Below are 16,171 nucleotides of genomic sequence, written 5' to 3'. Positions count from 1 at the left end.
ATGTGTGTGTGTGTGTGTCTGTGTGTGTGTGCGCGCGTGTAAAGATACGTTGCGATACCGTGTCCTACAATCATTCAAGGTGAAATACTTTTTATGCGACTACTCTGTATGTGAACGTCGGCGGGTGTGCTCGTGGTGCAGGAAATGTTTATGAGCAAGAGGACCCAACGCAGTTTTTGGCACGGACACACTCAGGGGGAACCGAGCAGTGACCGACAGGAGCCGCCAGGGCTGTGTAATGACGTGGGCAGTAGCGCGGCCGTGTTTGCGCCGGTATTCGTGGCTTCGGAACGCGTGCATCGAGTAACCGATCCGGCAGCCGTGCGGGAATGCCGTCACTTTGTAGCTGACACCGGCGCCCGGCGTGTTCGGACGAGTCGCAAGGAATGTCCGATCACACGCACACGCGGGCGGGCGGCGGCGCGTGAATGCATTGTCCCGGCAGCGGCACCCAGCGCGTGACACACAAGCGGCACGGCCCGGCGCGCAGATGTACAAGCGCAGCAAACAGGCGTGCCGCGTCAAGTTAAGCCCGCTCTCTCAGCGCGGGCGCGTAAATCAGCTTACATAAACATGGATCGCGGCGTGGGCGGGGAGCTTGCCGGCCGCGGGGGTTAGCCGAGAGGGCGGCTGCGGAGCAGTCGCATAAAACACGCGGGGGGTTGGCACCACTGGCCGGCGGCGTCGCATTTTTGGCGGCCGGGTCCGACGCGATGCGACTGGCGGCGGGAGGCGATGGGGTGGGTAGCGCTGCGGAAGGGTATGGGGCATACTGTGTTTGTGTGTGTGTCTGTGAGAGAGCGAGAGAGGGTGGGGGGTGGGGTGAAACGGGTGGGAGGAGAAAAAGGGAGGGAGGCGGCAGCGCGAAACTGGGAGCGCCGGCACCGGGATGGAGCCCTGGGGGTACCGCGGACCACACACAGGCAGTAGTGCCAACCCACTCCTCCGCACCCCACCCTCGCGGGACACCGATATTTGCATTCAAATTAGCGCACCGCGCGCATCAACTGAAATAATGTATGACGCCCATACTTCAATGCGGATAGCGATCACTGTAGCATGCAAAACGAATCCGCCGTTAGACAAAGAGGGCGTGGGAGGAACGCGTGCGGCAGGCACGAGGGGGGCGGGAGGGGGAGGGAGCCGACGGGGCGAGCTCCTCTGCTGCTCTGCGCTGTTGCTGCCACCGCGTCCGAATTACGACATTAAAATAACAAAATTATGCGCCCGGGCAATGAAAACGTTCCCTGCGCGCCTCGTTTATCGCCGCTGTTTTTCCACGGACTCTGACGCACGCCGGCCCCTACGCCGCCGCGGCCCGTCTCGCCGTGCTCTGTGCCCTGCAGCACTGCTGTGGTCTTTACCTTACCAGGGGGCCGGGAGCAACCAGAGCTCAGATTAGGCCACACATCTACTTCACACATGCCGATATTGCATTACTACATTCAAAATTTAGGAACTATACCAAGCTTACTTAACCAAAGTAACAGGGATCCTAAACACCAGGAAACTCAAATAACAGACCAGACAGTCCCTCATCCGGAAGGCAGGTGCCGACAGGTGTCAATATTACCGAACCATCGATTTAATATGATCGTTGTACAATAGCCAACGGCCTTGATGCAATGGTAACAGCAGTTCCCCTCATATCACCGAATTTAAGTGCTCTCGGGCTCTGCTACATCTGCATCTACATACATACTCCACCAGCCACCTGACCGTGTGTGGCGGAGGGTACCATGAGTACCTCTATCGGTTCTCCCTTCTGTTCCAGTCTCGTATTGTTCGTGGAAAGAAGGATTGTCTATAAGCTTCTGTGTGGGCCCTAATCTCTCTGATTTTATCCTCATGGTCTCTTCGCGAGATATACGTAGGAGGGAGCAATATACTGCTTGACTCCTCAGTGAAGGTATGTTCTCGAAACTTCAACAAAAGCCCGTGCCGAGCTACTGAGCGTCTCTCCTGCAGTCTTCCACTGGAGTTTATCTATCATCTCCGTAACGCTTTCGCGATTACTAAATGATCCTCTAACGAAGCGCGCTGCTCTCCGTCGGATCTTCTCTATCTCTTCTGTCAACCCTATCTGGTACAGATCCCACACTGCTGAGCAGTATTCAAGCAGTGGGCGAACAAGCGTACTGTAATCCACTTCCTTTGTTTTCGGATTGCATTTCCTTAGGATTCTTCCAATGAATCTAAGTCTGGCATCTGCTTTACCGACGATCAACTTTATAAGATTATTCCATTTTAAATCACTCCTAATGCGTACTCCCAGATAATTTATGGAATTAACTACTTCCAGTTGCTGACCTGCTATATTGTAGCTAAATGATAAGGGATCTTTCTTTCTATGTATTCGCAGCACATTGCACTTGTCTACATTGAGATTCAGTTGCCATTCCGTGCACCATGCGTCAATTCGCTGCAGATCCTCCTGCATTTCAGTACAATTTTCCATTGTTACAACCTCTCGATATACCACAGCAACATCCGCAAAAAGCCTCAGTGAACTTCCGATGTCATCCATAAGGTCATTTATGTATATTGTGAATAGCAACAGTCCTACGACACTCCCCTGCGGCACACCTGAAATCACTCTTACTTCGGAAGACTTCTCTCCATTGAGAATGACGTGCTGCGTTCTGTTATCTAGGAACTCTTCAATCCAATCACACAGTTGGTCCGACAGTCCATATGCTCTTACTTTGTTCGTTAAACGACTGTGGGGAACTGCATCGAACGCCTTGCGGAAGTCAAGAAACACGGCATCTACCTGGGAACCCGTATCTATGGCGCTCTGAGTCTCGTGGACGAATAGCGCGAATAGCGCTAGCACTTGGACGGGTGAGTAGCCGAATATGCCGAGGGCTGTTGACAAGCGCTGACCACTCGAGACCTTTTGAGGCCAGTTGAGGAGCTTTTTGATCGAGAAGAAAGGGCCCAGGTCACGAAAGCTGACAATGGCGGGGAGAAATGTGCTGACAACATCCGTGACCAATGACTCTTATCGGTTGGGGATGAAACGACGGTCGTTCGGTATCATTGGGTCTTCGGAGGCCTGTTCGGATAGAGTTCGCAGCTAGGAGTTGACACTGGGGGAGATCAGTTTGGGTAGGAACATGTGAAGCAAAACTGATCCTACCACTTACTCTAGACAGACTGAAGAAAGGCACACCTACGTTCTGACGTTTGTAGGTTTTGAAAAAGCTTCTGATAGTGGTGTCTGGAATACATCATTTGAGATCCTAAAGGTAGTAAAAATAAAAGGCAGGGAACGAAAGCTTGTTTACAACTTACTTAGAAAACAGACTGCAATGATGAAAGTAGAAGTGCACGAAAGGGTAAAAGTGTTCGCGAAGGAAGTGAGACATGGTTGCAGCCTTTCCGCTATGTTATTTAATCTGTGTATTGAGCATGGATTAAAAGAAATCATGGAGAGATTTCGGAAGAGAATTAAGGTTCAGGCACAAGAAATATAAACTCTGAGATAGACACGGCGCGGGATATGGAAGAGCATTTGGATGAAATGGGTAGAACGTTGAAAAGACATTATATGTTGTCTATAGATTGACTCTTACAGAAGTTAACAGTAACCAGCCGTAAGGTATTAAGCCTACTGAAAAATTAGTGTATCAGAGACCCGTTTCTTTTTCTATGTAATTTTAACAAATCTGTTTTTTCTTGATGGTTGAACAGCTTTCTTTGATTTGGTTCACAAACTGCAATAAATTCTAAACTTTCCATGTTACTTAAGGCCATAGAAGCATCGTTTTATCGATTGGGTTTCTGACCAAAATGCGATTCTCCTTTAAAATGAAGTATTTCCAAAAACTTTTCTTTCCATATTTCAATCCATTAGAGGAAGAATTTCTGGGCACACTGAAACATGTACTCTTTTATTTCCAACCGAGAAGTCAAATACAAGTTTTTGTAGATTTAGTCTAAAAATGCTTCAGTAGCTCTTTAATAATGATTTATTTTCAAAACAATGCTTTCACCTAGTATTACACCCCTTAAGGGGATAGAGATTTAAAGTTTCCATCGAGATGCAAGCGCGGAACGCAGTCGTGTGATAAAGTGAGAGAAAGTGGAAATTTGTGTCAGACTGTAGTGTGGTCGAAGGCTCGGCATGGATCATGTTACAATAAAATTGTAGATCATTTAACTGCAGTCCGAGACAAAATCATTCTTGTTCTCAGTTTACCGTGAGATTGCGTTCCCACGGATCTATCAAACATATAAAGTTTAGATAAATCTTGAAATTTTGTACCTGGCTGGAGCAGCAACCGTAGGATGAAATCTTCTTGAAGAATTAATAACCAGCAAATCAGTTGCAAAATGAAAGGTTTATTTAAAAACCCTTGACCATAGATTCAACGTTTATAAAAACGTCTTCTTCAAATTTTAAAAGTTTTGCATGCCCAGGTCTCAAAGGCTGTTTCTGCATATACGGGTATTTTTTAGAAAATTCTGAAAACAGGCTGTCGCTGTTTCTGAAGAAAAGGTTTAAATAAAATTTCCGTTTTGCAAATGATTGGCTGAAACTTCCTACCTGGCAGATTAAAATGTGTTCCGTGTATTGTTATTTTTATGGTATTCTATGGCTTTAAACACAAGATTAGCATGTATTCTTGGTTTTCAAATGGTGTGTTGAAATGTCCCATGAAGCTAAACTGTCTAGATTGTGTTTTTTCGTGTGGTAATATGTTGGTAAAGAGCTGTAGAAGATGTCTTGTTGCGTGCTCTTGAGTCCGTTGAAAGTCGCCGTATTTATTTGCAGTTTCGTTCGCCAATCTCCCTAACGTCTCTCCAGCTCCACGTCGACGTAGTGTAGCTGAAACTTCTATAGTTACTAGGAAGACTACAAAGAGTAATTTTCACGTTAGAGTCTCACATAATTAGTCATCAGAGCTGGGCACTCGTTTATTGTGTCCTTGAATAAAACTTTTACCGTTAATGTCGCGTAGTAATACGTAATATTCACAATTATAAGATCCCTTCGTCATTATCAGAGGAAGAACAAAATCGGAGACATTAACATTACATTCAACAACGTAGGTAATACAAATCAGAGATAATGCAATGTAAATGTTCGTTTTTCTTATGTAATTAGTAACTTCTTTGGTTCCTGCACCCAGCACAGTATCTGGCACTGTTATTTCCGTAATAAAATGTGACATTACGGCCGGAACGAGTCTCGAACTCGATTGGGCACTTGCCCGCGGGAGGCAAAGGTCCCGAGTTCGAGTCTCGGTAGGACACACAGTTTAAATCGGCCAGGAAGTTTCATATCAGCGCACATTCCGCTGCGGAGTTAAAATTTCATTCTGGACTGATTGGCCATTTATTAATTTTCAAGATGATTAGATAAATCATCATGAAATATAATTAGGAAATCAGCCAAAGACATTCCAGTCTGAAGCTATCAGTCAGCGACATTGTACATCTACTACGCATATAGTTCAGCAGATAATCGGAATTACAACACATGATCCGTCACCTACGAAGAAGGAAGATTAGAGTTGAACGTCCCTCCCCTGTGATCCGGTACCAACGGAAACACCGTCTTTCCTCCAGTTTGCTGCTTTCGCTACCTGTGACTTGTAGCACAGTGGTGTTTGCCTAGCCGTGACTGTATGGTGCGCTGTTGCAGCCGCTGACGGGAGCCCAGTATCCGTACGCTTACGGGCAGCAGATGGGCTACTGGTACCCTCAGAGCTACCCCACCACCGCCGCCACCGCCGCCGCCGCGCAGATGCAGGGCCAGTTCCTGCAGGGCATGCAGGGATACACCTACGGCCAGTTCGGATACCAACAAGGCTATATGGGGTGAGTAGCGACCACCGAGTGACCGTCACACGTCGCCAGTCACATCAGCTGGGCTGTTCGGTTCCTTCATTTGAGTGCCCATAGTGATCCCTGCTGCTTTACAGTTATTGAAGATATTTAATTTTCGTGTGTACAACTACCAAGAAATGTGTATTATATCGCCATACGTGTTTCATTTCACTGATGTAAAACATCGTCAGTGGTGGCAGTTTATGTCCAATTTTCTCTTGCATTAAGAAGTTTCGTCAACTTTCATATTTTTGAGGTATACCTTTTTTATCGCACTAGTGTTTTAGATACCGTCAGCTTTGATTTTAGCAGTACACATTTCTTGATGTGAAATACGAGACAATATAGCACCTTTAGCATTTCTTTACATAGTCCTGGTTAATCATTTAACCGTGAAACCGCCAGGTATATATTTATTTTGTAAATTGGAGGGGATGAAGAAGAAAGGAAAAGGAAGGAACGAAGTTGCGTTGGGACTCTGTGAGGAATCAGCAGCGTCGAGTGAAAACGTGTGCCGGACTGGGACTCGAACCCGGCATTTCCTGCTTAGTAGGCAGCTGCTTACCGCAAATGCGTGGACTACCTCGGCACGCTTCCAAGCTGACTCGCATTCTCACCTAACACTGCTTATCGACAGTTCCTATCCATGTCCTCGATGCTCGCTAATTTTAAATTCCTTCTGGATGTCGAATGTCAGTGTTCACCCGCACTGAAGGTTGTCGATTCATTGCCCATGGAGGCGAATCAGTTATACGAATGCACGATGTCTGTTCTTTTGGACGTGTGCGAAAGAACAGACACCACACATTCATATAATAAATTTATTTGCCAAGAATACTGCACAAAATTTTGTTGATACACACTTGCAAAATTGTTTATCAAACACATGAATAATTGAAAAATTAAAAAAAAAACAGTGACCAATTACGCGGAACTCTATCAAATGAACAAGAAGGCACTACAGTTTCATTAACGATTGTACAAGGAATGATACTTAAAGAGAAAAACAATACTTTAAAAGACAACTTCAGTTTAATACACATAAATCAAGATTTCACAGAAGGTGGCTTATTGCGTTAAAGAATTGTGTTATAAATATAACAAATAAATACAGAAAACTTAGTCACCCACGAATCTTTGAAAGGAAACATACCAGAGATACCAGACAGCCCGGAGAAATACCAAGTTGCAACAAGGTGCAAGTAAAATATGTTAACTAAGCAAGGATGAACAGGAATTTTTTTCAACTCCAAGAACGTTAGGAACACTGTCACCATACATTCCTTTTTCCTTGTTACAGACAATCCAAAACTTCAGTCTAGTATACGGTCCCAACCAATAGCGTTTCACGAGATTATATACTCTGCTAACATCAAATCGACTGAGTTTGTGATGACCGGCCACCAAGACCCTCAAAACATCAGTAATCATAAAGCCAGACAACAGTGATGGGTACTACAACAAATAACAAATAAAACACACAGTTTGGCACAACCTTAAAATCTAAAATCTTAAACACTGTAGGATTACAAAAAAAGAAAAACAATCCGTGCGAGTGCATGCACGTAGTTGGTTACATAAAACTGTTAGATCAACCAACTACCCAGAGAACATTGGAGAGTACTATTAACTCGGTACTGGGAATGATGGTACTAGGAGAATAGCCCAACTGCAGTTTGTAATCTGCCCTCCTCCTTCCTTCTTCCATCTATTGTCCACATTAAACAATCCCCAGTCCAACTAATTAATAAGCAAAGCCTTTTATGAAGATCTGAGAGGATCGAAGATTACAAAAAACTTTCAAGTTTATTTAGCTTGTCATGTTGAGATGGCTCCAGTTCTTCTTGTCTAGGGGATTGATTTTTGAGGATGAAAACCTAACATCAGGTACTCACGGTTGGTTTGAACTAAATATATTGGAAGGTTGTTGTTGCAGAGTGCTTTTCTTTTCCACTGACTCTCTCACATTTCAGTATGTCATACAGTCTTTGACTTTTCACATTAACAAAGCCGAAAATACATTGTCCGCACAAAAATACGTCCGATCACATCAGAGGCAAGCTTATGACGTGACATGACATGACATGACATGTTGTTGTTATAATGGTCTTCCGTCCTGAGACTGGTTTGATGCAGCTCTCCATGATAATCTACCCTGTGCAAGCTTCTTCATCTCCCAGTACCTACTGCAACCTACAACCTTCTGAATCTGTTTAGTGTATTCATCTCTTGGTCTCCCTCTACGATTTTTACCCTCCACGCTACCCTCCAATACTAAATTGGTGATCCCTTGATGCCTCAGAACATGTCCTACCAACCGATCCCTTCTTCTAGTCAAGTTGTGCCACAAACTTCTCTTCTCCCCAATCCTATGCAATACCTCCTCATTAATTATATGATCTACCCATTTAATCTTCAGCATTCTTCTGTAGCACCACATTTCGAAAGCTTCTATTCTCTTCTTGTCCAAACTAGCTATCGTCCATGTTTCACTTCCATACATGGCTACACTCCATACAAATACTTTCAGAAACGACTTCCTGACACTTAAATATATAAATCCAGAAACATAGTAAACACTATATGATTGCGTGATTAATAATATAAATTTTAAATGTGCAAATAATTCATAGTTTCAAATGTTAGCAAAAAAATAATTTTAACTGTACATTCAGAACTAGTACTTATCGATTATAGCATCGAAATTAAAAGATTTCATAAAGTAATTTCGTTTCATAAACTTTAGCTTGAAATATAGCATACTGTGTATAAAGTTATATGAAAGTTTTCAGAAAAGCAACTCAGATAATATTAACCTGTCCAAAATTCGAAAAATAATACTGGTATCGACAACTAATGTCGACGAAAGTGATGTTAGAGGAGGACGTCCCGTTACAAGTTTCTTCTTTTGTAAACTTATCAACTCGGTATTCAAGCTCGGTCGCCTACAAGTATTATTCCGTTGACAGCGTCTGTATATATCTGGCATGACAGATCATTATAAATCAGCCTCACCAACCACCTTCGACAACGCAGGAAGTGTAAAGTTCACAAATTGCTCACCATGCAGTTTTTATCAGCGGTACGGATTCCTCATTCGCAACAGACGCAGACTAATATCGTTAAGGCCAGGCAGCCTTCCTTTCTGAGAAACAATTCCAGCCTGAATATCAATAAAAACGTGGATCCAAGGCCAACATCCACCCTCACACGCAGTCACCGCCCGAGCGGGCTTTTGGTGTTGTGACCAGCCAGCAAGCACGAGGAAAACTGGCCGTACTCCCTACAGCCCCAGACCTCCTTTTGCATAAAGGCTGAGCCGCTTAAATCGCCTTCACCGCCAATGACCCCCTGGCAGGCCAGAGAAGTTGCACATCTCATTGGCAAAAATAGGAGTGTGGTTTCTGTTGAGAATCACCAACAATATCATTCCCCAAAGCATATATATTTCATTCTGACCCACCTAGCATATGAGAAACAGGGAGCACGTTTAAGACCCGCTTTCGTGAGCACTTGTTCAATAAAGACACTTAGAAATCGCATAAATCAATCTCTGCAGAGCAACTCAAAGTCGAGAAACGCACACTTCCTACTCCATCCTTGCTAAAGATGGAAACCTTGCACACGGTTATCAAGGGTTACAAATGAATCTATTAGACGAATTTGAAATAAATAAACATTCATACTTTAATTCAAAGGATTTCTTGAATGATTAGCTTGCATTGCATAGCATCTCTTATAAAATGTGAAAATTAGACCATTCTTTTTAGATATTAGAACTATGTACCATATTTTTACAAATGTATTATATATATCTTCTTAAGTACTGTAGTTATATATGCTTTTATATATATTCCTTGCTACTGACTCAACTGCTTGACATGTACTTATATGTGATTTCTGTCAATCTGTATTTACAATAATCATGTAGATTATGTACAGTTTTGGAAATGTTATGGCATAATGTTTCTGTGAAGAAGATATTGACATGTATTAAACCAATACTAAGTAAGTTTCTGTAATACACTTCTTATAGTTCATGTAAATGTATGACCAAGGTCTACTGATTTATAATAACCCTAATTATGTAGGCTTCTGAAGATGATAAATTGGTTTGTTGATACCGGTAAAGCGAAACAGAAATATCTGTGCAAGTGATGACTGAATTTTATTCTCAAATAGACTCTAATACGCACAAAAAAACGCCACTCCTCGAAGGAGTTACCTGAATGGGACGGTAACCGGTACATGCAGAAGCAAATGATTAAAATTTCAGAAGAACTGAGTGATTCATTCAAGGGAAAGAGCTTCAGAACCTTTGCAAGTCAATAATGTGTCGGGCCTTGCGCAAGCAGTTATTCGGCTTGGCATCGACTGACAGAGTTGTTTGATATCTTGCTAAGGCGTATCATGTGAAATTCTGTCCAGTTCTGTCTTCACCTTGGAATATCACTGACTGGAGTAGAACTGTCTTCAGTGATGCTTCCTCCGTCCAAATGAGCCCCAACGATCAACGAAGCCATGTCTGCAGGCGCCCCAGGCGTTGGTGGGATACTAATCTGAATGTTGCCCGCCATACGGCCTGACGACCAGGTCGGGTTGACAGAGGAGATAGAAAAGATCCAAAGAAGAGCGGCGCGTTTCGCCACAGGGTTATCTGGTAAGCGTGATAGCGTTACGGAGATGTTTAGCAAACTCAAGTGGCAGACTCTGCAAGAGAGGCGCTCTGCATAGCGGTGTAGCTTGCTGTCCAGGTTTCGAGAGGGTGCGTTTCTGGATGAGGTATCGAATATATTGCTTCCCCCTACTTATACCTCCCGAGGAGATCACGAATGTAAAATTAGAGAGATTGGAGCGCGCACGGAGGCTTTCCGGCAGTCGTTCTTCCCGCGAACCATACGCGACTGGAAAAGGAATGGGAGGTAATTACAGTGGCACGTTAAGTGCCCTCCGCCACACACCGTTGGGTGGCTTGCGGAGTGTAAATGTAGATGTAGATGTAGTGACGATCAGGGGTGCCATTTCTTTTTGTAGCAGGACCCTTCTGGTTGTCATGTGCGCCACCATTAGAGCACGACAATACGTCGTCGATATTCGACGCCCTGTTTTGTTGCCCTTGGTGGCGAGCCATCCTGCACCTAGATTTCAGCAAGATAATATCTGTCCGCACAGGGCGATAGTTTCCGCTGCTTGCCTTCGTGTTTGCCACGGATTACCTTGGCCATCAAGGTCACCGGATCTCTCCTGAATTGAGAACGTCTGGAGTGTTGTGAGCAGGGCCCTCCAACCAGTTGGAGAATATTTGGCACTAAAGCTCTCAGGAGGAGATCTAGTGACTCTATCAATCAATGCCAAGCTGATGAACTGCTTGCATAATGCCCAGAGGTGGACCAACGCGTTATTGGCTTGCTCAATCTATAAAACTCTTTCTCTTGAATAATCATACAATTTTTCTGAAACTGTAATTATTTGTTTGTCTGTAGATCTAAATCATATCTACCGATTTCTGTTCCATTTGGATAATTTCTTTAAATGCTTCGTCTTTTAGTCTTAGAGTTTATTTACTATAGTTGCTAGAAAATTACACTACTGGCCATTAAAATTGCTACACCAGGAAGAAATGCAGATGATAAACGGGTATTCATTGGACAAATATATTATACTAGAACTGACATGTAATTACAATTTCGCGCAATTTGGGTGCATAGATCCTGAAAAATCAGTACCCAGAACAACCACCTCTGGCCGTAATAACGGCCTTGATACGCCTGGGGATTCAGTCAAACGGAGCTTGGATTGCGTGTGCATGTACAGCTGCCTATGCAGCTTCAACACGATACCACAGTTCATCAAGAGTAGTGACTGGCGTATTCTGACGAGCCAGTTGCTCGGCTACCATTGACCAGACGTTTTCAGTTGGTGAGAGATCTGGAGAATGTGCTGGCCAGGGCAGCAGTCTAACATTTTATGTATCCAGAAAGGCCCGTACAGGACCTGCAACATTCGGTCGTGAATTATCCTGCTGAAATGTAGGGTTTCACAGGGATCGAATGGAGAGTAGAGCCACGGGTCGTAACACATCTGAAATGTAACGTCCAGTGTTCAAAGTGCCGTCAATGCGAACAAGAGGTGACCGAGACGTGTAACCAATGGCACCCCATACCATACGCCGAGTGATAGGCCAGTATGGCGATGACGAATACACGCTTCCAATGTGCGTTCACCGCAATGTTGCCTAACACGGATGCGACCATCCTGATGCTGTAAACAGAACCTGGATTCATCCGAAAAAAAGACGTTTTGCGATTCGTGCACCCAGGTTCGTCGTTGAGTACACCATCGCAGGCGCTCCTGCCTATGATGCAGCGTCAAGGGTAATCGCAGCCATGGTCTCCGAGCTGATAGTCCATGCTGCTGGAAACGTCGTCAAACTGTTCGGGTAGATGGTTGTTGTCTTGCAAACGTCCCCATCAGTTGACTCATGGATCGAGATGTGGCTGCACGATCCGCTACAGACATGCGGATAAGATGCCTGTCATCTCAATTGCTAGTGATACGAGGCCGTTGGGATCCAGCACGGCGTTCCGTATTACCCTTCTGAACCCATGGATTCGATATTCTGCTAACTGTCACTGGATCTGGACCAACGTGAGCAGCAATGTCGCGATACGATAAACCGCAATCGCGATAGGCTACAATCCGACCTTTATCAAAGTCGGAAACGTGATGGTACGCATTTCTCCTCCTTACACGAGGCATCACAACAACGTTTCACCAGGCAACGCCGGTCAACTGCTGTTTGTGTAGGAGAAATCGGTTGGAAACTTTCCTCATGTCAGCACATCGCAGGTGTCTCCACCGGCGCCAACCTTGTGTGAAAGCTCTGGAAAGCTAATCATTTGCATATCACAGCATCTTCTTCCTGCCGGTTAAATTTCGCGTATGAAGCACGTCATCTTCGTGGTGTAGCAGTTTTAATGGCCAGTAGCGTAGTATCAATGAATGAAATAAAAAATGGCAATTTTAGAGTCTCACGCACACCCATGGGAAAATTTGAGTGGTGCCTATGGGCCTCGCAAAGCTATCAGAAACGAAACATGCTTAAGCTAGGAAAATGCATCCACATACCGTAATCGTAAGCCGAAACTGAGGTGACTTTTTCCTGGTTCCTACCAAACTCAAACTTTATTCATTCGGTGGACTTTTCAAACGTATCTCATATTTATATTTATATTTACGTGGCTCAGGGGTATACAAAATTCTCTGTAATACATGTCCAGCATTTTATATTGGACAGACAAGCAGAGCTTTCAACGTAAGATACAAAGAACATCTTTCAGGCAAAAAAGGCACTAATGTGCACCATTCAACATTTGCAGAACATCTTTTCATAACAGGGCATAACCCCAAAGAATTAAACGAAATGACAATTCTACTTAGAGAAAAGAAAGGGAGGAAACTTGATGTCTTGGAAGAACTTAAAATATTCATGCACACACCAAAAAAAGATGACATGTTGAATGAACAAGTACAGTTCAAATATAGAAATTTCTTTAATGTTTTTAAACCAGTGCTTTCAGTTTTATGATACTTATAATCCAGGTTCTCGGCTCTTCTTCATAAACATTATTTTACCTCTGTTAAGTTACGCTCATTACTAACACACTGGACGACCACTGTGCCTTAGTTATGCAAGCTTTCTTTTCAAATTTTGTGTCATATAATGATCTGATGTTCTTCTTTACGTATGTAATTCCAGTCGTATTTAACTCTGGTTGTACCTGTGCTACGTAAAAGTAGCGAACTTTGTACTATTTTATCCCGTTTGAAGATCATTTATAAATGTTGCTCAATAATTTGTAAAACTAATTTTTGTTAAAAGCTATATTGGCTATACGTATGACTTACTTCAGACAATGTGTAATATACAAAATTGTTTTCCTCACGTTACTCGTGGCCCGCTTGTGGCGCGCCCTACATTACGTTTACTTGGCAGCGTGACTAGTTGCCACACAGTCAGTCTCCTCACACCACTCCGGTGTTACTTATATTTTAATGTTTGACTTTTTGAAGAACATTATGTCTTATCATCAGTAAACACTTCCGGGCTAAGTTGCCGTGGTCGATCTGCAGAACTTCTTCTCCGTGACGTTTCGTTCTCAACTACGGAGAACATCTTCCGAGGTGAGTCAACGACTGGCTGCTAGGAGCTGGGGCCCCGCTTATATGGATATCGTAGGGGGCGCCACCGCACGTCACGTGGCGTCGATGTGCAGCTATCTCTGGCTATCGTCTGTTCTCTCGATTGCAGGCAATCGATTGTCACGTGATTGATGCAACGTCGACCGCCATATCTTATCCAATTTTAATCCCTCTTCTTTACGATTAAAATTGTATTGATGTTTGTGGATTTCAATTGCCTCTCTATACATACGTGTATAATAGTGCGACGTCCTCGCTAGCACGCTTGTTTCACCAAATTTTATTTCGTGATCTCCATCCTTAAAAATGATTTAGTTCTTATTGTAAGTAGCCTGGTTCACAAATATTATTGGACCTACCCACTAGTGTTTTTATGACCCCCCTCTTTTGCCTATGGTGGTGGTTTGAGTTCTTATGAAGGTAGCGATCAGTATGTGTACCTTTCCTGTAGACCTTATTACGAATGGCCTTTGCGAAAAATGGTTATACGAAAAACGAGATTAAACGAGCACTTCACCCAAATAGAAAAATGCCTAAAAATAGGAGACAGCAACAACCATCAGCTGGAAAAGTATTTCTTCCGTTCATCCATAATATCACGGATCGCATTGGGAAAGTACTAGCCAAGTTTCAGGTAGAGACCATTTTGAGACCTACTAAGAAAATTAGTGAATGCCTAAGATCAACAAAAGCCACCCCAGGGATATATAAAATTCCGTGTAGTTGTGGCAGGGTTTACATAAGAACTACAAAAAGAAACATCAATACACGGTTGATGGAGCACAAAAGAAACTGTCGCTTGGGACATATCGACAAATCGGCAGTAGCGGAACATGTTTTTAAGGATGGAGATCACGAAATAAAATTTGGTGAAACAAGCGTGCTAGCGAGGACGTCGCACTATTATACACGTGTGTATAGAGAGGCAATTGAAATCCACAAACATCAATACAATTTTAATCGTAAAGAAGAGGGATTAAAATTGGATAAGATATGGCGGTCGACGTTGCATCAATCACGTGACAATCTATTGCCTGCAATCGAGAGAACAGACGATAGCCAGAGATAGCTGCACATCGACGCCACGTGACGTGCGGTGGTGCCCCCTACGATATCCATATAAGCGGGGCCCCAGCTCCTAGCAGCTGCATTCGAGGGTTGGATTCCCTCACTTCCTCATCGAGGACTCGCACTGCCTGGGCTACTCTCAGGGTGTACCTTCGACGTGGAAGAGCCCCACTCGTGCTTGTCGCGTTGTTGCCCGTCTGCACGCCGTCACTGCTGCCCGCCGCCGCAGCAGCAGCCGCCGCCGCCGCCGCCGCCGCCGCCGCCGCCCGGTGCTTGCCGCCGCCGCCGCCGCCGCCCGGTGCTTGCCGCCGCCGCCGCCGCCGCCGCCGCCGCCGCCGCTTGGTCGCCGTCTGTCGGTGCTCGCCGCCGCCGCCGCCGCCGCCGCCGCCGCCGCCGCCGCCGCCGCCGCCGCCGCCGCCGCCGCCGCCGCCGCTTGGTCGCCGTCTGTCGGTGCTCACCGCTTCCTCTTCTGCCGCCGCCACCTGGTCGCCGCTTCCTCAGCCGCCGCCGCCGCTGTCGCCGTCTCTTGGTGCTCGCCGCTTCTTCTGCCGCCGTCTCTTGGTGCTCGCCGCTTCTTCTGCCGCCGTCTCTCGGTGTTCGCTGCCGCCTGCGATCATGGACGCCCCAACTACCACCATCATCTACACCTCTCCTTCACCTGCCCCCACTGTAACGTCATGGAGTGCTTCCTCTGGGATTCACCCGTCTCATGCACCTCCCCTACTCACAGTCTCCTCCCCATCTATCTCCTCTCCATCGATGTATCCCCACCTGTACGTCACTCCTGCTCCTACCCCTGTTACTGCCCCTGCTACTTCTCCCGCTACTGCCTCTGCCCCTGCTCCCAACCCCCCTCCCACTCCTGTCGCCCGCCGAGACGACTTCCCCCCTCTACCCCCTGCGACTACCGCTGCTTCCCCTACCGGAGTCTCCGCCCGCCGCGCCACAGTCGCCGCCACAGAGCGCCCTACCCTCTCATCCGGTGCTCCTGCCTCACAGGAGGGCCCTGCCTCCCACCACCTCCCCATCTATCCAGTCCCTCATCCCTCCTCCCAGGCAACAC

At 45.4% G+C, this 16,171-nt stretch overlaps 1 protein-coding gene across 1 annotated transcript in view; it reads left to right on the top strand.

The window, feature by feature from the left end:
• LOC126260102 (cytotoxic granule associated RNA binding protein TIA1-like) overlaps nt 1-16,171 on the top strand; it is a 1,041,743-nt gene that overhangs the window by 1,000,170 nt on the left and 25,402 nt on the right. The window contains exon 6 of the mRNA XM_049957334.1: nt 5,654-5,829. Coding sequence (XP_049813291.1) covers nt 5,654-5,829 — 176 coding nt within the window. The remainder of the gene's footprint in view (nt 1-5,653; nt 5,830-16,171) is intronic.

Source organism: Schistocerca nitens, chromosome 5 (genome assembly GCF_023898315.1).
Source record: "Schistocerca nitens isolate TAMUIC-IGC-003100 chromosome 5, iqSchNite1.1, whole genome shotgun sequence".
Lineage (NCBI taxonomy): Eukaryota > Metazoa > Arthropoda > Insecta > Orthoptera > Acrididae > Schistocerca > Schistocerca nitens.
Note: the sequence above shows the minus strand (reverse complement) of the source record. Positions and strands in the feature narration are given on the sequence as shown.